Consider the following 22,989-nt stretch of genomic DNA (forward strand, 5'->3'; position numbering starts at 1 on the left):
TCATGGCTAAAGTTGAAATATCTTCTTGCATCATCACCAAAACATGAAGCAACGAGCACTTACACCCTCTGCATAAAATTAGCTTCTCTGTCATCACATGCATAAATGTACTTCAAAAAAGTCTCTAAAACACAAAAGGAAACGAGTCCCACTGACTGCAAAGTGAGCCCACAAAGCATTGACATTTAAAAGCTCACTAGTATTTGTAAAATACTTGAAAATTTACACTCTTTATTAGCAAAACTGTACATTAATTCTAGCTGCGTTTGCTGTTCTTAATTTGACATATTCTTCAGATGGGAGTAATAATAACAGTGAGGATTGTAAGTGACCTTTCAGAACTCATAGAAATGTCAGTTGGTTTCCAGGAAACTCAGTGGTTCTATGTCCTGAATTTTGGCTTCTACAGTGTAACAAAAATTTTATTTCAGAGCACAAAAACAGATAATATGCAACATTAAAAAAAAGAAAAAGTTGCATTGAGAAAACGAGGATACCTGATCTGGCTGTAAATGGGCAGATTTTCCTATTTGAGGGCAGCATTGTTTTTAGCCCGAGAACTGCAGATTTGAATCATGCCTCAGCTGCAGGCACGGGGGAGTTTGTTCCTTTCTCCCATTCTGATTTCCTCAGTAACCACACAGGGCAGCTTGTCAATAGCCTCTCCACCTACCTGCTTTGAAAACCAGCTGATAATTTTGATGTGTTTTGACAAAATATTATTTCCAGGGTTACTAGATTCCAACAGTCAGTCTGAAGGCTATGTGGCCTGGCCAGGTCAAGTTATGGGTATTTACCTGGTCCCCCAGGAACCAAGACATTGAGTTTGTCTTGTCCAGCAAGTCAGCAGTGACAAACATGTAAAGTGCTGGTACAGCACAGGAGTCAGGAACAGAGAGGAGACAGATGGAGACTAAAGATGCTATTGTGTGAACAAGGGCAGGAAATGCCAGAAGAAAGGACAAAGTGGAGGGAACTGTGGTATGGCCAGAAAAGACGAGGCCCTGGGAAATCAGACCTTGTAGTTCTGGTGTTCACAAATTAAGTTTCCAAATGCATTCCTAGGTATGGGTTATCGCCCTGCTTTAAGCATAACGTTAAGGGAAGTATCTACTTCATTCTACTGGATTGCTGAAACAATAAACAGAGAAACCAAACACAGAGTAACATGCTGCAATCAAGCAGCAGTGTTTACTGTTTCACAGGGCTCACACATGGAGCACAAGGCTCCACAGCAGCCCAAAACATGGCAGCACCGGGCATCCCTTGCCAATACAAACACGTGCCAAGATATTAGCAGTCCTCTATTAACCTCTTCTCAGCCTCCACAGCAAGTTTAAACCTGTGACTCAAGTCAAACTTACCTCCCAAGCAGAGGAAGTCCTCTGGGACTCAGAACTGTGTGTAGTCTCTACCATGTTCCTCTAACACAGCCTGAACAACACCATTTCTACTCCCTTTATGTTCAACATAGTGGTGCCCTCCCCATAGAAGTGTTTCACCAGCTCAAACATCAGCTCTCCTTACCTTCTGTGTCCACTCCTTTCCAAGGTAACTCTACTATCCCACCAAGTTCTCTCATCCTGCAAATGCTGGCAACATCATTTGTCACATTAACCTTACTATAAGACAAGGAAAAGGACATGAGACGGTAAGAAGGGTTCCATTCCCCCACCTTGCCCAATTCACTGCGGAAGAACAAGTGTAGTTCTGTATGTAGAATGGTGTTTTTAGACTCAGATTAAGTTCGCTATTCAAATATCCTTCCTGTCCCAGAAAATGAAGTCCATCCTATTTAATTTTTAAATAGTTTTATGCAAAACCTAGCTCTTTCCAAGGAAGTACCAAGCCGTAAATACTGTGTATGAGGTCTCCAGCTAAGGATTAGAATGAAGGTGACCTCTAGTGTGACAAAACTAATCCATTGTAAGAAATCCTCAGCAGAAAGTATTATGCTACTGCCTGAAGTTCTGCTTCCATGCTTTGAGCATAAACAGAAAAAGCCTTAGCTGGAGCAACAGATCAGGAGGCCAAACTGGCTGTAAGCACCTTTATAAAGTGCATTCCAATCTGCTACACATCAATAGCTGAACATTTTCAATAGTGAATACAGTCTTAAATCAAAGCCAAGTGGTCAAAGTACACTCGCTGGTCTTTAGAAGGTGTGGGTGAGGCAAAGGCACACCTTGTGTTTACAACATGACCCGCAGCAGCTGCACCAGCTATTGTTGTACAGGGCTCCAAGAACAAGCCTGGCACAGGCTTTAGGAAATACCCCAAGTGGCACAGTTTTTGAACATGTGATTTGCAAAAGTGCTGGCTTTGAGCAGGGGCTAGTAATCTGTAATGTCTTGAAAAAAAGTGGAATTTTTTTGATCCGTACTCCACAGGTCACTGTGACCACCTCTCAGTCCCTGCTCAAACACGCATTTGGTTTCAGAAACACCCCACTGTGGCGATTTCAAGAAGTTGCTTAGTTTAACAATGTAAGAACAATGTTTGTTCTGGATATGGGGGGAGTACCTCGCCAAGACCAAAAAAAACACTGTTTAATAACTCCCCAAATATGGACATTCAGCAGACAACTTCTAGATCACCTTGGTAACTTCCTACAGCCATCCTACTTCACTGCACTGAACTTTGCTCTCTCCTGTGCCAACAGCACCTCTCCAGTAAGTACAGCCAGGTCAAAACTGCACAGCTTCCTTCCTGTAAAAGTCTGTAAAAACACGGTTATAACCAGAAAAGCCTTGTCACTGCAGATTGTCAAGCTGCCTATGATTTAATGCATCATTTGGGAAGTAGGACTTTAAACATACATTCTTATTTCAGGACAAGTATTTCAAAGTATATTTTATTGACACTCTTCAAACAGCCTATTGGAAATAACAAGAAGGTAAAAACCTGTAAAGCTTCTAGCTTGCATTCAGTGTTAAAACTTAGAGGTATAAACAGAAGCCTGGAGTAAAAATATGAAGTACATTTCCAATCCCTCAGTGCAGAAAACTGGTAACAATGGTATTTACTCTATGTTAGAAGTGTTCCCATGTTCAATTCCAGATATATGCTTCTCTTCTATATATACTTCTGATAACTTATGTACAAATAAACGTCCAACATCTGTTCTTTAATATAAATATGTAATCTTCATGACTGAAATATTACAACAGTTTGCTCAAAAGTATAGAAAAATCATTTTAATATTTTTTTCCTAATGGCAGTTTAAAAAAACCCACCCTTGAACCCAAATGACCTTAGAATGACAAGTATTTCTTCACCATAATAATACACTGCTCATTCAACATGCAAAGTATTATTGCATACATGAGTCACGTGAATTACAACAACTAAGTCTGAAGGAAATGTGCTGTACAGCCCATTCTAGCAAGTGCTAGCTGTAAGATCATACATATCACAGAAGAAAGCATAAGTACTAGTGTATTTTTAAATAAAACACGACAAACTCAAGTATTGTCCTCGCACTAAGACTTAAGGCAATTAAGACTTGGGAAGTTTCTTTTTAGCATAGTTGCATCAAGCTCTCCCTCTTTCCCCATTAATACATTTACTTTAACATATGAAAAATTATTTTTAGAGGGCTGCTGATGAATTGTTGCTATCCATTAATACAACTCAGTGTGAAGTGATAAGTCAGTAACAAAGTTTAATATCCCCAGTTTCACTGAGCTGATCAAATTAAGCAACAGTTTAACCACCAGCTAAGTTTTCCAGCAATGGATTTCTAAACTCCTATGAGAACAGAGAAACTATTCAATGTCTAAACTCTCAGTGTAACTGATTTTATGACTTGAATCCATTCTTGGTGTATTCTAGAATTTAAGGGTTCAAAATAGATTTGACAGTCAAATGATATTCAGCTTTAAAAAGGACAATTATTTGCAGTAAAAATACTTTATATAAACATACACACAGTAGATCCAAGTCAACAGGCATTTCTTTATGGCTTCTTTCACTGAGGTACTGTTATAACATCCAGCAACAGGATGCAAATGTCCTATGGTATAAATGCCACATTCATAAGCTGTACCACCAACCCATGGCAAGTGGCAACAGACTGCAAATCCTGCTTCACTGCAGGATTACAGGAAAAGAGTCTTCCCTGCTATGTGGAGGGTCTCAGTGCAAGCTACAGAAAGCCTTAAAGGCAACTGGCATCCATGGGGGAAACTAAAAATGAAACTCTCACTCTACTGAAAGGAGAAAAACCACTTGTGGCAAATTAGAATCTCATAGTCAGGCCATTTTTTTTAACATTACCAGCAAACTTAATATTCCAAGGCAGCAAGGGCATATAGCACAGCAGCACTAAGACTTGAAATGTGTCATCAAGCTCTTGCATCTCACCCTAAGCTGACTGCAAGCACAGGCTCAGAGCAGCCAACCTGTGACTGTGATATCACACAGACAAAACACTGTGAGAGGGGAGGGGGCAAGCACATGACTTCTGTTGATGCAAGAGCAGACAAAAAAAACCCTCGTGACCACAGGTTTATTCCTCAGCTGTCAAAAGTTCATCTGTGAATGCACAGTTAGTTGCACCTTTCGCTGTTTATTTTATGTGGGGGGGAAATGCAGATGTATTAAGTTCCTCATCACAGTACTTCCATTCCCAGTACTCATAGCATAAGGGGAAGAGGTGTTATGTTAAGATGGCATGATTGTTGTGGTATGCATTTAGTATTCCACCTTTACAGCAGAAAGTATTCTTTTGTTGTTTTTCTTTTTTAAACAGGGTGGCCACAGGGTTACACCAGCCAAGACTCCTGTTTTTATTACGCCTATGCTAAAAACACGTTTCAGCAATAAATATCTTCAGAGTGAAACAGAAGTTTAAAACATGCTCAGTTAATTATGGCAAGTAGTTCTTTCCAATCAAGGTTTTCTAACCCCACAAACCCATTAAACAGGTTGCAGATGCTCAAGTTCCATACATGAAGATACAGCACAACATTTAAACTCAGAGCTTAGCCACATACAATCCATACTGTAATCTATATACATGTTATGACATATCCCCACTTAGATCAAGAAATTCGTCATCCCTCCTGACCAAGTCATCTTCATCTTCCAAGTCCTTCCAGGTGCTGGTGGGTAAAGCTGGTTTGACAGACTGTCTCTGGAGTAATGCAAATGGAAACAAGGATGACAAACGGGCAGAATTTCTCGGCGTGGTAACAGAATGTACATCTCCGGAAACAGCTTGACTATGTTCTTCTTCTATTTTCACCTGCAAGCTTTGCACTTCCTCCATCAAGTCCAAAATCTTGGCAGTTATAGCTATTGTTCCACCACCATGAAGCTGGGCTTCAGGGATCCATCGTAAATACCGCTGTGCCCACACTTTGATTTCAGGGCCATCGATGCGAGGTAACAGAAGGCCATGATAGTCAACAGGTTTGCTGTGCCAGCTATCATAGAACTCCCTTAAATTATTGGGAGGCTCGTCTGAAGAATTTATGAACTTGCCAATTCTTCTACCCAGAATGTTTTTAATTAGATGATCTGTTTCCTCCCTGAAAAATCCTCTCTTTGTGGAAGGCTTTGCCTGCGTCAGTGGCAAAGAAAGTTGCCGTTGATGCTTTAAGAGGAAAGAAAAGAGAAATACTGAGATAAATATTGATGGGACTTCAGAAAGCAACTTTAAGAGGAAGAAAAACTTGTATTCAGAAATTACTTGCAAGCAACAGTCACTTCAACCATATGGCAAAGCAGTGGCTGTGTTTAAACTGTTCTTTTGGCTAATACACCAAATACCTCACAGAGCACGCTCAGTATTGCCAGATACCTTCCCTGCACTAACTGTAGCAATGAAGTAACACTGACAAAGCAATCTTCTCTGAAAAAGCCAAATCCTTTCAAGTATTACAAACTTCCCTGTTTAGTTTAAGCTAGTCACAAATCAAAGAGCACTTGATTTGTGCTTATGCAGTGGTTCCTTATTGCATTTCTCTCCATAAGAGATTAATGCTGTAGATCATATTGGCAGCGCCTCACTCAAGAATGCTTTGTACAGCAGAGAACTTAACCAAGGGAGAAATTTCAATTGAAAGAGGCAGCTCCAAGCTCAGTTTTTTCCTGAGTTTGTGCTACTTTCCAGTAATGAGGTGGCCCACCCATAATCTTCCACACCCCAGACAGTTTTTGCTGCACTCCCTCTCTGAGAGCACACATGCACTCCGGTTACACTCAGACAAAATTAGGGAGGCAATTATAAACCTGCTATGTATTTTGGTTAGGTAGTCTGTGCAACAACAAAATAAACTCCCTTCAAACATGCCAGTGTAACTAACCTGAATGTTAAATCTCATGACTTACCGCTATACTTGCATAAAAGTATGAAGAAAAACCCCTTAACTTCATGACTATGAACAGTTGCTGTAAAACAATTATTTACAACTGAGGTGGATGAAAATTGGGTTCTTAAGATCCAGGTGAGTCTGAGGTGTACATGTATTTTATCAATTAAAAAACCTCCACCTTCGTACCAACACTTCCACTGGGAGTAAATTTGAAATAGGAGATGTGCAAAATATTTCTATCATTTAAAAAAAAAAAAAGTTAAGCAGCACATATCTTACTTTGAATCGTGCAGTTTTCCGTTGACTTTTATCTGGTTTTGGTTTCTCTGCATAAAAAGAGTTGTTCAGAAAAGCTTGGGCCTTGGGGTCAAACTGCACAGACCAGTCCCACACGGTAAGAAATCTGAAAGGACCACTTTGTGTCTTGAGGCTTTCACCACTCTGCCAAAACAAACAGGTTACAATTAATACTGTTAGTCAAGGTGAAATTAAGAAACTGGCTTTTCAGAGAAGAGGCTACAGAGTTGCAACAATGCTCTTTTCTTTCTATATGTTCAGTTACTGAACAACAGTGCAATTAGACTTTCACATTTGAAAATAAGGTTAAATAATCTAAGAAAAAAAAAAAGAGTTTTCAAACTTGGGCATGAGACAGATTCTTCAAACATGGGTAATGTCAGACACTGCAGTTATGCAGTGCTACTTATTTAGATTTTGTGGTCGACAATTTATTTATGAAAGACAGCAGTGTTCCCTTTTTTTTTAGTCTCTGTGCAGCCTTGCAGAGGATACTTCCATTGCTTCCAGATTCTTAGGCTGGAGAAAAGCATAAACCAAATATAAAAATCAGCATTCAGGAAATGTTGATTTTGGAATACAACTGAAACTACACAAGAATTTCATAGATAACTTATTCTGAAGGACAGTCAGATATTCCTCTTAGGTTAAAGAGCTCTGTTTTCATTGAAGAGCAATAAACATGAAACTACAGCCACACATGAGAAGTAATAGATCCGTTCTGTCATCATAAACTCCTAAGTCCTGAACTCGACTCCTTACAGCCAAAGTTACACTCACTCACTTTGATAAGTATGAAAAGAGGTGCTGCTAGGGAATTAGCTTTTTTGAGCTTTCCCTGCTTCTTAGTCAAACTTGTCCTTCAACACTCTCCATCCACAAAATAACAAACCCTTACCGTACTGGTGTCTCTTTGATGTTGGGAGTTGAAGAAGAAAGTGCTAAAAACAGGCACATAGAGGCTGTCTGACAGGACAGTTAAGTAAGTTTCTGTGAACTCAAATGCTGGAGGATACTGTTGTACCAACTGCCAAACACAATTTAGCAGGAGCAGAAAAACAGGAGCCTAAGTAAAGAAAATATTGCATCAGTTTCAGAAAAAAAAAAATTGTTCCACCATGAAGACTATTTATTTTACAGTATTTAGTGTCTCCAAATATAAGTCTTAAGGCAAGAAGCCTGGTTAACTCCAGAACTGCTGCACATACATTTGGCTGAGCTCTGAAGAAGTATCATCTGAGCTACCCTTGGGCCAACTGTTGACAGATGAGATGAGCCCTTCCTACCCTGAATCTGAAAGATGCCACTATGCAGCCCATTAAAGTTGGCAAAGCAAAACTAGTTTATAGCAATTCTTGATCAGTTTACACCTACTATTTCCATTCTGTATAGCCATCTGATCTAATCCCAAGATATAAACAAACATGGAGAGGTGAGACTGCACAATTTAGCAAGACAGCAGAAGTTGATCTTTGGATGTAACACAAATAGGCAACTCATTTGACTTATTTCTATAGAGATTACTGCCATTTAACAGTTTTCAAGGACAGAAGATACATGACTTTCAAAAGGCTACAAAATTAAAGAGAACAAATATAAAATTTCCCATTAAGTTAAAGACATTGCTGACCTCTAAACAGCAAAAATAGTAAAACTATCAACCCATAAAACAAAACACAAAAGATCCTGGGTAACTGTAACTTCTGGACTAACAGCTAAATTCCTCCTTACATTGAGTAAACTTGTAAGTAGTAAGCAAGGAATGTAATAAAATCATACCTCCTCTTTTTCACTTTTGTGTAAGTGGTTACAGCGATCCAAAAAGCTATGTCCTCCAATTACCCATTCCTTCTGAATAAGGCTCTGAAACCCTGACTTTGTTCTGCTGTATGAATCCATCATCACTTGAACCAGACTAGATATCACACAGCACAGATCAGTAGCAGTCTCTTCTGCAGAAGAGAACAGAAACCATATTATCTACTAAGCCATTCCTAAAACCTTGTGTAAAAAAGCAATGCACTGCTATCTTAGCATAAGCAAAACTGTATTTCAAGATCGGAGAAACAGGATTTTTTGCAAGTGTTACACCATCAGAAAAGTTAATCCACGTTTCCAGTACTTCTGTTTGTAAAAATGTAAGGTTATTTCTACATTTATACTAGGAAAATACTGTGACAATAAAACCTGCAGACCCCAAGCTTTTACTATTATAACTTAGATGCCTGCACTCTGCAGTCTCACACACTACACACACACCAGCCCAGCTATCCCTCCTTACCCCTCCTATCCTCCATGTGTCTTTCCACAAGGTGTGAAACTGCCTCCTCATGCAACGTGCATTCTTCACCTTTCAGCTGCCTCCCAAAACCACCTTTTTTCTGTGCCAGGTTTCTCAAATGGCAACACATGGGAAAAAACCAACTAAGTTACCAATCCAAGAGTAACTTAATGGTTAACATTAGGTTTGGTTTTCCGTGTGATTACTTTATTTAATCTAAGAAAACAAACTGCTCAACATGTGTACAGTAAGCATATTCTTTCATTTATTTTTCATGAAGAGACTACACAGTATTCAGTGTGTATCTAGAACACAAAAAAGTCCTTTTACAAACTTTTCACATTACTAGTCCTTTGTGTAGATATGGTCCCCCTCCCTCAAAGTATAGCAAAGAGTCTGGGAGACCTTCAATAAAATAAATTAGGAAGCAGGAATGCTACATCTTCTTTATGCATGGCTCTCCTGCGAATTTATCAGCAGTTCTCATTCATATCATATTTCTCTTAGCCTGGAACTATACTTACCAGGTTTTTTTAACTAGAGGAAGCATTTCCAGGAGCATAAGAGATTTAGGGGTCTAGTGCTTCAATACTGTATGAATTTTACCAAGTCCCTACTGTAATTATAACCTTACAGCTTAAGTAACTGAAATGAATCAAAATAAATTTTAAAAAATAAATATATAGGACAATCTCATTAAGTTCTTACCTATAAGGAGAACGTTTGTATGCTGCCTTTCAAGACACTCAGCAACTTCTATTGCTTTCTTCAAGACTCTCCTGTTGTGGTACAAGAAAAGTTAAGGGAATGTTTTCATAGCATTTTTACAATTAAGTCTCTTACATTAGTTTCCCCTAGACAGGGTTAGAATGCCATACTTGAAACTTGACTACTCCTTTAAAACACAAACCCCACGCTCAGCTTGTGTAAATGAAGAACTGTTTAGCTTCAAGAGCATCTTATTTGTCCACTGATCATGCAATTCCAGTTGTTATACAAAACACTTCATTCTGGACCAACAGCAGCCATCACTGGAGTATTACAACTGCTAAGGGCCAGATCTTTACCCTGAAAGAGTCAACATCACCACAATTTAAGTTCTAATGTACTACATAATACATTTCTTCCATAATCTGGTTTTAAGAGGCAGAGGGAAGGATGAGCAATCAGATCTTGTAAATGCACTGACAAAATTTATTCAGAATTATCATAACACAAGGAAAAATGAGTGGAATTAAAGATCACAAAAACAGATGTAACACTGTTGGTTTCTAGATCTAAATCTTCATCAAGTTGGTTATTTCTAGCAAAAGTCTGCGCACAAATTAGGGTTCTTGCAACTGCTTAGGTCACTAGTAGAAGCTAACAGTTAATTTCCTAAGAGTGGAATTGTCAGATTCTTTGTTCTAGCATCTAGAACAGCTGAGCAGGCATTCCTACAAACTGCAAGAGCCAAGACCAGGCTGATCCAGGAAGCAACTGGATCCAAGTATGGAAATGACCAGTCTCAAAACAGCCTAAGGATAGGAACTTGGGCTGGCTTACACTTTAAACTTGTGCTCTTGGTTATGTCAATGAGTTTCTCAACACATGGTCTTCGCTAGAACCTCTTATTAAATATACATTTAAATTCTGAATTAACGAATTGATAACTACTGATATTTATTGATTAAGACTAGAAGGGACTGGAGCTGACTACAGAAGTACTTCATGGTAACAAGCTGATCACAGAATAGAAACTGACAGACAGAAGAGCGAGCACAAAGCAACACTGAAAACAAATAAAGCTCCTCAACATTCCACTATAACAAGCCTTCAGTTAGCCAACACCATTCCAACACTTACTCACTGTGGACTGCTGAGAGAAGAAAAAAGAACTTGAGGAACAATCAGGACAGGAAGGGGACAAAACTGAGAACAACTGTCATTTTATAAATCTTTGGTGGGATAAGATCTTGAACACTGCAGTTCATCCCGTCCTAAAGGATATTGCAGAAGTAGAGAGTACAGAGAAGAATGGCAAGGCTAGTCAGAGACACGGGAACAGGTTTCATGCAAGAAACAAATAGGATTCTTGAGTTTGGAAAGAGGGTGACTTAGTGCAGGAGAGAAATTACTGGATCTGTATTTTTAATAGGTTTGCTGGAAGAATTGTAATTGGAATGATCTCCTCCTTCTCACATCCTTTACTGTGGAAGGCTTTACACAAACCTGCACTGTAAAAACTGTCTCAAGTTGCAGAAATAAAATATATAAATGAGACCATAACTCTGTCTTAATTTTTTTTTCCTACTGGTGGTAAAGAATGTTGTTACATTTCAAGAAACCAGCTACAAAATCCACTACAAATGCATTTATCAACAATTTTGAAACACAGAAAGCTGAGGATATAGCAAACCTGATTATCTCTAGCCAGTTTGTGCTCTCCAGTAATGAAAACCATTTCACATCAGTTGCCCAGAAGTCTGTACTGTTATCTGCAAAAAAACCCCAAAACAAATAAAAAATTGGTTTATTCACATATATGTAGTGCTAATTAACAGCCATCCACGGTATTACCCTTCAGTTATGAACCAATATAAAACAAGCAATACCAAGGAGTCAGCAAGTACCAATCACTGCTAAAGTTGACACTTTATAACTAAAATGAGGAAATGAAGTAGTCCTACAAACACCAGTAAAGTTTTATAGCACCATAAGCTTTTAGAAGAAGTATGCTGAAGGTTCATAGCAATCAAACCAGGTAAATAAACCTGTTGACAAAATGTGAAAGGACAAGAAAATAAATTCATTCAGAGATGATGATCTATATAAAGCTTAACATAAGGAGGCTGGATTTTGAAAGTCATTAGCCTCCGAGCCAGAAATGTCAATCGGTTTTAGAAGAAGGTTACACAAACTCATGGAATGTAAAATTACCTGAAGGTTTTAAACAGTTTTCACTGCAACTGAAGAGGCATGAAAATACATAAAAAGGAACAGCTAACAAACTGGAAAGCAAATTACCATACCATAAATTCATTAAACTCTTAAAAATTTCACTAGAATTTCTATAGTTTTTTTAAATGTAACCTAAGTGTCCATTGCTTTTATTTCTATCAAAGCCAGTAAACAGAAACTGGAAAGCTCTCACAAGTTGATACAGTCAATTAAAACCAGAATACATTATCTTTCCTGCATAAGCCAAATCTTGAAGCCCAAGGCCTGACAGTTCTACTACTGAGAAACCGCTGATACATCTCACACTTCCCTCCTTCCCACCCTTCCCAGGATATCTTCGGTTCTGCATGTTTCTGTGCAACTGCTCACCTCCCAAAAGTCTCTCCGTGTACTTTCAACATTTAATTCCAGCCCATATATACTTGTGTCTGTTCTGCATCTTTTATCTATGATCCTCAAGTACATAGGCACATACCTGTTTTGTTCCTGTAGCTGTTCTACCTCCATGCCTCTGCCCCTCAACCCTGTTCATTACACTTAAAGTCTTCCTTTCCCCAATTCCTTTCACCCTGACCATAGAAACTAGTTCTCCAAAAACGCATAGGAATGCACCTTCAAAGCTCCCCAGTGAGCTCTCCTCACATTATACGCAGTTTTGATCTATCTCCCCACCTTGCAGAATTTCTTCCTAATACCTAATCTAAACCTCCCCATTCCCACTTGTCCTGCCACTACATGCCCTTGTCCAATGTCCCTCTCCAGTCTCCTTTAGGTCCTTTTAAGTACTAGTTTTAGGTACTGGATAGTGCTATAAGGTCTCCCTGGAGTCTTCTCCTCTCCAGTCTTAGCAACCCCAACTCTCTCAGCCTGCCCTCATAGGAGAGGGGCTCCAACCCCCTGATCATCTTCATGGCCCTGCTCTGGACTCAGTCCAACAGCTTGACATCCTTCTTATGTTGAGGACCCCAGAGCTGGATGCAGCACTGCAGGTGGGTCTCACCAGAGCAGAGCAGAGGGGCAGAATGCCCTCCCTCACCTGCTGCCCACCCTGCTTTAGATGCAGCCCAGGACAGGATTAGCTTTCTGGGCTGTGAGTGCACATGGCCAGGTCAAGTTACCTAAATCAAATTAGCTGAGCATGTACAGGACACGAATAATGGTTAACATGTTCAGACTTTAAAAGTAAGCAAAGAGGTAGTAAAATTCTGTAAGATCTTAGTACTTCTGCAAAACGTTACCTGAATGTTTTTCTCAGACTGTCAGTGCATAGTGCCATATTCAGTAGGGTACAGTCTACTAACAAACCTTATTTAAAAAGCCATAAGACAAAAACACTTAGTGGATTGCAGTTTTAACACGTTCCCTTTTGCATCAATAGAAGACAATAATACAATTACATCACTGAAACATGCAGTATTTCCTGAGAGATGTTAAATGACTTAAATTCAAGCTTTGGCCTTTTTCATATAGGAGGATATAGGAGAAGGGTGTGAGTTACCAGAAACTACATTAACAGATAGGTATTTATTTTTAGCTCTTAAGATTCACTGCGGATTTGACAGTGTATTCTGGACAAAACCCTCAGTGCGAAACTCTGGCAAATACCTCATATTGCAAAGTGGAGTGGAACTTTCTTCATGTCAAGAGGTGAGGTCAAAGTACTGTTTCATGATAGCAGAAGAGTTAAAGAGTCTCAAAAAAAAGAGCCTGTAAGTCTGAAGTACACTTTCTCATGGATCCCATTTTACTCCTTTCAAGTGGACGAAATTTAAGCACCATCATGTTTTGAGATGCGACTAATGTACAACAACAGCCAGGGCAAAAATTAATCAACATTTAGACTCAACTCTTAACATAGCACAAAGGTTAAAGGTTGACACTTAACATTCAACTTCAGTGGACCACAGAAGACTGGAAAAATCTCTCCTATGAACTTCACTCCAGCTGGTGTATTCCAACTAACAGACACCCTCTTTAAAAGTCAGTCATTTTCAGATACAGCTTAGCAAGAGGTAGTTAAGTCTAAGAACTACAAACTTTCATTAATGTGCCAGACATAAGCACAGTGTTCAGTTACATATTTTAAAATCTTCTTTTAACCACCCTCAAAAGCAAGACACTGTAAAAATGACTGTATTCATGAGACATGGCACAGCCTTGTTATGGTTTGCTTTAAAATTTAACTTACCTATCAAAAACAGCTGTTTAAATCTTGTATATGCAGTCTGGATATCTTGCAGAGATGGAAGGCTGCTTGACAAGTCATCCACCTTCAGGAGTTCATAGGGAGGTTTGCTAATTGTCTTATAGATTCTAAATCAAATCATTAAGAGATTAAAGCCTTCTGCTTCATAAGTCAAATAATGTAGCAACTATTATCACTGATGACAAAGTTAATAGGCATGGTTTGGGAAAGAGCTGTAATATCAAGAGATAGTCACCGTGGAAAGCTAGTGGCATCCATGCATTTGTAAGTGCTGTCTGAAAGCTTGCCTACAAGCTTATAACAAGGTTTGATGCGTTTAACTGTTACACCAGTAAAATTACATTCATGCCTATTTGTGCAGCTACAAACATTGTAAGCACTATTTGATTATCTTCACCAGACACACCAAAATCACTTTACTAGCAGGCTACTAGAGATCAACCCAGAAAGAAAAGATGGATAGAAACACTCAACTCTCCCAGTAGAAGCTTACAATTTCTCTTGACTTCTACCAACCAAATTACATTCTGATACCCAGCTGCCAGGTCTGCTAATGAAACATATGAGTAAAAGAAAATTTGGACACAAACAAGACAATATACCTTGCACTTCCCTGGGTATCTGCTATTTTTTTCCCTTGAAGGAGAGGAAAAAATATCAGACCAGATGAAGCTTTGGTTTGGACCCAGAACATCCCCTCTCATTCAGGTTCCAGAGCTCAGATGAACATCAGCTTAGTAAATATGTCTGCTGTCATGCTGGCTTTTTATTGTCAAGACCTGGGAAAAGCTGCTCTAGCTCATAGTTCAGAAGTGAAGCCTTGTGGGCACTTTTCCAGGCAGGACAGAGTGCTTTGTTTCCTGTATGCTGTAGCACAGAAACCTGTTTTAAGTGAGAACTACAGGCATCCACATCAGAAACACAGGTTACTAGACCTACTGGAACGTGCCTCAGATCAAAGAACTGAGGGAAAGCAATCACTGGTTAAATACAATACTTCTTCCAAGTGAAGTAATAAACAAGTAAACAATTTGTGCTGGAAGATCTGGCTCTGAACAGCTTTTTCAATAAGATAAGCTGTTAATTGTAAACACCTGCTTTGTGCCTGAGTTGCAACTACTGTTACAACAGCACATTAACACACCCTCAGGGACAATTTGTATATATATTTTTAGATACGAGTAGTAAAGCACCAGTACTCCACAGCAAAAAAAAAAAAAAATCAGCAATACTAGCCGAAGTTCAAATGACTCCAGAAAAGGGATAAAAGTATCAGTCAATACCCTGTAACAGCTTAGTATAGTTTTACTTATTTTTGCATCATGAAATAGCATTAGAGTTCTAAGCCTTGTAATCTTCCCCATTTCACATGAGAAGCATTAGAAAATCTGCAGGAAGAGTCAAAAGCCTTTTCTATGCAAGTATAATTAATTGTATAAACAAAGGAGGTTTTAAGAACCCAATCAAGATATTTTGTTAGTTCTGTGTGATTAACAGGCCTTTCATCTTTGAGGAGCAAGGAGCTGATGTTGAACATACAGACTGTACATATGAGTGATCAAAAGCTGGCTGCTAAGAGAAGTTCTCTCCAGGACACCCAACAGGTTAAAAAAGCCAAGACCGAAGAGCAACAAATCATCACTGTAACTCTCAGTCAGGCAGCTGTGCTCCTTCCATTAAATTAAACTTTGCATTTTTCAAACTCCTAAACTAATTCAGTTCACTGCCTCACCTGAAAAAGCACTGTCTGGCTTCACATCTGAAAGCTGCAGCAGTGAACTGCTAGGCTGTCTCAAGAGATTTTTAGATCACTTTGTCTATAAAAACACAAACCTAGTTCTCAGAAGATGGCAGAGTCTTAAAAACTCAGCTTGCAAATCCATGTTTAGAGATGGAGTCTAGATTTTTCCCACTTGCAAACAGAATTGAGCCCATCAGTTAATAATATTTCAACTGTACTTAACACCTACAGGCTTTGGTGCTGCTTGTCCTAAATAACACACCATGGTTTGTAGAGAGATTACTTGGGTATGTATACATACTTCCACAAAAAAGCCTTCAGTGAAGTTCCAGTCCTGCACAACTGACCAATGCCGTGGAGTCAAGGGCTTAAATACATTCCACTACAGAAAACTACTTTCAGATCTAGAACTTGTTTCCTGATGTGTGAAAGCTTAAAAGATATAGCATATATGGAAAAAGAGAAGCAAGGTCCATACCAAGCAAAGTGTTGTGGACAGAATAGCTATTACTGACCCATCCAAGAAGGCTTTTTGCATTTGTGAAGTACTGTCATCCTGTTCTTTGGGAAATGCAGACATTTTGAGAAGAGCAGCACCATTATGGCAAGACCAACACCAAATCTGCAGAAAGACATTTATCAGGTGATAAAAATTAGTAAATTGTCCCATACAAGATATTTGCTTAACACAAGAAATTTCTCTGTGCTGTGCTTCACTGAGTTTTTGATGTATTCAAAAGCTCCATCAGTAGAAGCAAATCTACACCTGCACCAAAATTACATGCCTCAGTACACTATGTTACCACTTGCAAGTTTTAAGTGAAGTTTTAAACTCACACAGACACAAGGAAACAAAATGTCAGATTATATAAAAACCCTACTTTCTCAACTGCCCTCACAGGTAAAAAAAAGTGCATGGCCAAAATACGTTGGAATATATGCCACAGCAAGACAGCACTTGTAAGTAACTTATATATTTCATCCATCAGTTTCTCCATACTGATAGCAGGGTTTTTTTTTATAGTTCAGCCTTAAGATAACTCACAATAGATGCACTGATATGCCTTTCCACATGAACTATGCATAAAGGGTCATTTAGGCATATGAAATAAAAATTAAACACTCCAAAACTGAATCAGATTGCCTAGTCCCAGGTACTCCTTGTAGCAAATCAGTCCTCAAAGCTTCTTACTTCTCTTTACACAATTTCTTGACTCCCACCTACTCCTTGAAGTTCTCGAGCTCATCTTTAAACTTGTTTTGAAGCGAGGAGTAAGAATCATTTTGAACAGGAATATCACACAGGGCAAACTGGGAAGCTGAAGGTCTGCTACCAACTCACAGTAAGCAAGGGGAGCAACTCAGAAGGATGCAGGAAACTCACAATCATCAAGTGTGAAAAAAATACTATACTGTCCTTTCACTGCCTTCTCAAACCACCTTAATATTGTCAAGCTATCTTTACACTACCTTCACAAAAGTAATTTGGAAATAACGAGAAGAGTTCTACAAGGCCTCTGAACAGTGGACTAGAGCTACAAATGCTGTCATCCGTCCTGTTGGAACAGGTCCAGAGGAGAGACACAAAGGTGATCTCAGCCTGTCTCTGTAGCAGAGGTGTCCCAGCCCTCTGATCATCTGGGGAAGAAAAGGGTCTGGAAGACCTTATTGTAGCCTTTCATTACTTAAAGGGAAATTGTAAGAAAACCTGGGAAAGGCTTTTTCCTAAGTCCTGCTGTGATAGGGCAAGGGGTAATGGTTTGAAACTAAAAGATGGTAGATTTAGGACTAGATACAGGGAAGAAACTTTTTACAATGAAGGCAGTGAAACACTGGATGGAACAGGGTGCCCAGAGAGATGGTAGATGCCCCAGAAACATTCAAAGTCAGGTTGGACAGAGCTCTGTGTAGCCTTATCTAGAAGATGTTTCTGTTCATTCCAGAGGGGGATTGGACTAGATGATGTTTAAAAGGGCCCCTCTCAACCCAAACTATTCAGTGATTCTATGAATGCAAGATGGAATAAAAAAACCAAAAAACAAACCAACAAGCGAAAACACTTCTGTTTGTGTGTAACAGCCAGTGTAATATATCTCTGACACTGAGACAAATTGAACCGAACTTTTAGTCAGGACAATACAGTACCATCTTCTCTATGGACCAATTAATTTAAAGGCATGAAATGAACATGGGTTTCCTTGGCAAATCTGATGGACATGCAGCAACTAAGGTAAGACTTTACAAGTGAAATTGCTTTGCTCCTTGTTTCCATCTACTCAGTCTTACTGGTTCTTAAACTACAAGGTAGGAAGCCAAAGCCAGCTTGCTACAGGGTGCAAACCAGTATATTTAACTTCATTTTCTGTTGGACTGGTAGAACTAGTTTTTCAGTTGGGTTACTTGACTTTGTAAAAGCACTGCATCATCACAGCCATACCATTAACCAGCACCCAAGCCAGGTAACTGGAGGTATTCACCTTCACCTTACATGCATGGTCTTCACCTCAACATCCAAACAGTATTTCAAGTCCTACATCCTGCCCCAGCCAGATGCCAGTCAGTACAGTCTCATGAAAAACAGGCTGATGGACAGAAGGATTAGTAGTATTTGTAGTCTATAGGAACACTGACATCTGATGTAAGAAAATAGGAACTGTGAATAGTAAATACATATTTTGCTGTTATGTCTTTGCTACGTATTACCCGGTTTAGTGAAATATAGAATACTTCAAGCACCTCTCCTTTCAACATCTGTTTCCCTTGAGTAGATGGTCAGGTATATTCAACATGTAAGCTGTTGAAACAAGTTCTGAAATAATATGCAGTCACATCTGAAATGCTAGTTGAAATTTTGCCATCTCAGTAAGATTTCTTACCCTCAGCTATGCACATACTTACAGGAATGCCTCTGCCTTCATACTTCAAGATACTCTCTTCAGAAATGCATATGGGAACAACAAAATACAAAGGCAGCCTAAGATAACAAAAGAGAGTTTATTGGTCTTAAAAATTAAACAAAGAACAATATCCAACCTTTTTTTAATGATGGTGAGTGTTCTAGCCCACATGCTAATTATATATTCATTCTTACTGCTACAATAATCTTTCCAACCAGACAATTATATTTTCCTCAATGCTGTTCCTTTATTTTCAGCTGAGCAAGGTATTTTTTTCCAATCTTGATCTCTTAATTATTTTCCCTGCAACTTTCCTCTGTCTTTCCAAGGTTGCAATTAAATACTACATTTAACTGTAACCTCTAAGACTGATTGTAAAGACCACCTTGGTTTTCTCATGCTTTGTTGTTTCAAAAGATACCCTTGCAGTATTAGATAACTACTCCTGTTTCCAGGCCTTTTAAGCAGTTCACATCCTAATTCAAGAATGTAATTTAATATATCATGGATTTCCAGCATTAGCCAACATTATTTATATTCAAGGCCCAGAGAAGCAACAAAGATAAGTACTCTTAAACTTGGTTAGGGTCTCTCAAAACAGTTGTAGAATAAATAGTTAAGACTTGTTTGAATGTTGGTATTCATTTCCAAGATCTGTGAAGCCTTTCAAGATTTGACTATTAAACAAAACAGCAGTAGTATACAAAGGTTTGTATACATTCTAAAGGGTTCACCAATAGATGCTGCTCAGCTAATCTGGTAGCTAAACTCAGCTAACCTTCTCTTAAAGGCAACACAACTTAACCTCCACTGGCACATTTTGCATATACACTTTAAACCAGGTACGCTTTCCCCATCCAGCCCCCCTCAGCTAAATCAGTGAAAAATCTCCAGTGCATCTACCTTGAAATTTTACCAGAGTAAAGGTGCAGGATTGAGAAAGTGTCAACCCAACCAGTATGACAGCAGTGTAAGTCCCAGACCTACATATTTCCTTTTCCATTTTAAGGTGGTATTCTCCACTCCTTGACCTGCACAAAGCTTGACTGACCAAGGTCCTGAGTAGTCTGATCTCCTATTGAAATTAACCCTGCTTGAGCTGGGGGTTGTGTAAGATCACCTCCTGAGGTCACAAATCTAAGTATTTCACAAATAAAAATGGAAACCAGATCCTAAAAAGAGCCCTAAACAACTGTATAATCCTCAGCATCAAAAGTAGCACTGATTTTTGCAAATCCAAAGTTCACTATTCATTAGGGCAAGCTTACTTCTCAGACACTCTGTAGCCTTCATTGGTGATCACTGCTTTGTATTTCACATTCCCTTTGGTCCGCTCCAACTCATCACGCCAGTCCTCGAGTGTATCAAACATCACAGTTTGGTTTCTTCCATCTGTCAGATATTCGATAATGTTAACTTTTCAGACTACTAGGAACTTTTAACACAAAAGCATTCCTAAATAATGGAGTTGGTTGCCACTAAGGTAAGCAAGCAAGACCTCTTGTGTACAGAAAGTCAAAGATAAAATGCCTTTTGTACACCACGCTGTCTCTGTTTGATCTTTAATAAGACACCTTTTGTCAAATACTGCTGTGACTAATAACTTCAGGAATAGTTTCTCCTACAGAAACTAATTAGTTCTCATAGAACTCCCAGAGAGTTGAGGCTGTCCTCATATCCAGCTTAAAATCCAGGATATTGTGCAGCAAATAACATTTTATACTAATGCTGCTGGACTGGCATCTAATAATATAGGTTTAAATGCAGAATTCACAATCATATCAAAAACCTTTCTACAAAAATTCAGATACTGCATTTCATTTAAAGTTCATTCTTTTATGATGGAGTTTTGCATTGAATAGAACATCTCAGGCACTCGATAAGAGCAGAAAATTGATTACACCAATTCAGTCTCAATAATTTCAGCTGAGAACCTTTCCTGTAGTTATATTTAGCCACCCCAGCAACAGTTATGACAACAGCTTGATTCAGCCTCAAATTTTGTATAATAACCATATAATTTATGGAGTAATGTCAATTGTTTTAGGCATACATCATAGTTAAGTAACATCCTGCAACATCAGCTAACACTGAAATGCCAAACAGAGCTAGAACTTCCAGTGAAGATACAATGGCAACTTGAAACTTTCCACTGTAAGATAAGGCTGATGAAAAATTTACAGCTTGAAACAGAACATTATTAATGAGCTCTTAGAGAAAAGTTACAATTTTAAAAGTATCAGACCATAAGAGGCATAAAAACCAATTTCTAAAGTTTGCTTGGTTTGTCCTGTAACAATTTCATAAAGGAGACATAGACACTTATTATTGAAAACAGTTATTAAAGCATGAAAGAATTCTGGCACAGCACTCCAGTGTTGCTATAAAGACTAGGCTTCTCCCAGATTTCTCAGTCTCTCCCTGGAAAAGCTCAGTCTTTCTGATGTTTGTAGCTGAAACTGAACACCATTTACAGGTAAAGTCTGCAGCAACTACCCGAGTCAGCAACAGGCCCTTGCAGCAAAGGCAGACAGTGTATTCTTGGGCTGCATCAGAAATCCACTGCCTACCACCTGAATGAAGTGACCATTGTTCTCAGCCTCCAGAACTGAAGGGCTGTGTCCAGTGCTGGGCTCCCCAGCACAAGACAGGCACAGGGCTCCTGGGCCAAGCCCAGTGAAGGCCCATTGTCTTCACTGAAGGGCTCAAAGCACCTGCTATGAGGAGACACAAGAACTGGGATCATTCAGGCTACAGAAAAGCAGGCTCAGCAGGGGCACAGAGGGGGCAAGAAGTGTTCCTAGCCTGTATAAACATCTGACTAAGAGTGGAAGCAGGGGAGGAGAGTACACAAGATGACTCTAGACTCAGTGACATGACAAAAGGTAGTTATGCACAACCTGAAATACAGGAAATTCCATTTAAATGTAACAATAAAATTTTTCACTACAAGGAGGGTCAAATAATGAAACAGACTGTCCAGAAAGGCTATGAATATATGTGAAACCCAACTGGACATGACCCTGGTAAGTTGCTGTAGCTAACCCTACTCTGAAGGGGGGCAGATGGACATTGCTCCAGAGGTTTCTTCTAATTCCTTGACATACTTTGCTAACTGTCTGATTAATTCCTTGCATACATCAAAACTTCTCTTAGTGAAAGGAATAGGTGTTGCTGGTGCACTGAGGATCAGGTTCCTAATTCAAAACAGCACTACTGAGGTCTGAACTGCAGAATGCTAAAAAGATAACTTTTTTATCTTGAATTTTGCAGCTTACTTTATTAGTCAGCCCAGTTTGATCAAGAGGGAAGATTATGTAATAAATCAGCTTCATGAGGAAGTCAGATTCTTCCAGAATCCTGCTATGCAAACCTATGCTTTTTTTGCAGTTGCCTGGAAGCAGCATATTGCTTGCAAATGAGAGCAAAAAGGGAAATACTTTTTGACACGATGCCACTGCAAATGCAATAATTTCAGAATTAAGAGCAGGAAGTTTCGTTCACAGCAATAGTACAGGAAAAACCACACTGATAAAATACACAAAGTATTTTTTAGATTAACCACGTGAAAAGCATTTGCACATACTGGTCACAGTAAGTTTTCAAACCAGGGGTGCTACCCTTGCTTGGAAAATTTCTGTGCAACTACCCGAAGGACACAGACACCAACAGCAGACAATTTAGAGACTCTGAACAACAAGTCTAACACGGGAAAAATTAATCTTCTGAGGCTATCTGCCAGCAGGACAGAGTCACAACCCAAGCAGACACTCAAATACTAAACATCCCAGACTGCTTAAGGAACTAACTATGCAACAAACAGATAAAAAAACAGAAAAACATCTACCTGTGTTGTTTGGGGCAGCTGATGCATAAGAGAACAGAAACAAACGTTTAAGCAGCTTAGGAGTCTGGCTATGATGAACTATACCACTGACGATCTAGAAGAGGACCAAAAATTAACACCCAAACACACACCAAGACTATCAGTGTTAAAAATGTGATTATTTTTTTTTGCCACCCACTCCATCCAGGTTTTAAACAAAACTCATGGATTCTATCCCCAACAGCTGAAAACTGACTTCCAGTAAGCTTTCTCTGTTGTCTGCAAGACACTGTATCTACTTGGTCTAAGTAGTATTATATATGTTCAACTTCCAGAATTACTCGTATTCAAATAAAACTAGTAGACATCTAGTTTGGAGTTCAGATTAACCTGTTAAAAGAACTGAAGTTATCAGGAAACTAACAGCTTTCATAAGAAAAAGGATGAAGTCTAAAATATAATGAAATTACACATCACAAAT

The 22,989-nt window shown here is 39.0% G+C and overlaps 1 protein-coding gene across 1 annotated transcript in view; it reads right to left on the reverse strand.

Moving 5' to 3' along the window:
• Positions 1–2,838: 2,838 nt before the first annotated feature.
• MTMR12 (myotubularin related protein 12) overlaps positions 2,839–22,989 on the reverse strand; it is a 32,534-nt gene continuing 12,383 nt past the window's right edge. Inside the window, exons 6-16 of the mRNA XM_064642489.1 lie at positions 22,530–22,623; positions 19,951–20,074; positions 18,684–18,759; positions 16,301–16,407; positions 14,027–14,151; positions 11,297–11,375; positions 9,607–9,677; positions 8,397–8,569; positions 7,516–7,683; positions 6,600–6,761; positions 2,839–5,599 (exon numbers count right to left, since the gene is read on the reverse strand). Of these exons, the coding sequence (XP_064498559.1) occupies positions 5,024–5,599; positions 6,600–6,761; positions 7,516–7,683; positions 8,397–8,569; positions 9,607–9,677; positions 11,297–11,375; positions 14,027–14,151; positions 16,301–16,407; positions 18,684–18,759; positions 19,951–20,074; positions 22,530–22,623 (1,755 nt within the window). The 3' untranslated portion in view covers positions 2,839–5,023. The remainder of the gene's footprint in view (positions 5,600–6,599; positions 6,762–7,515; positions 7,684–8,396; positions 8,570–9,606; positions 9,678–11,296; positions 11,376–14,026; positions 14,152–16,300; positions 16,408–18,683; positions 18,760–19,950; positions 20,075–22,529; positions 22,624–22,989) is intronic.

The sequence above is a fragment of the Pseudopipra pipra genome, chromosome Z (genome assembly GCF_036250125.1).
Source record: "Pseudopipra pipra isolate bDixPip1 chromosome Z, bDixPip1.hap1, whole genome shotgun sequence".
NCBI lineage: Eukaryota > Metazoa > Chordata > Aves > Passeriformes > Pipridae > Pseudopipra > Pseudopipra pipra.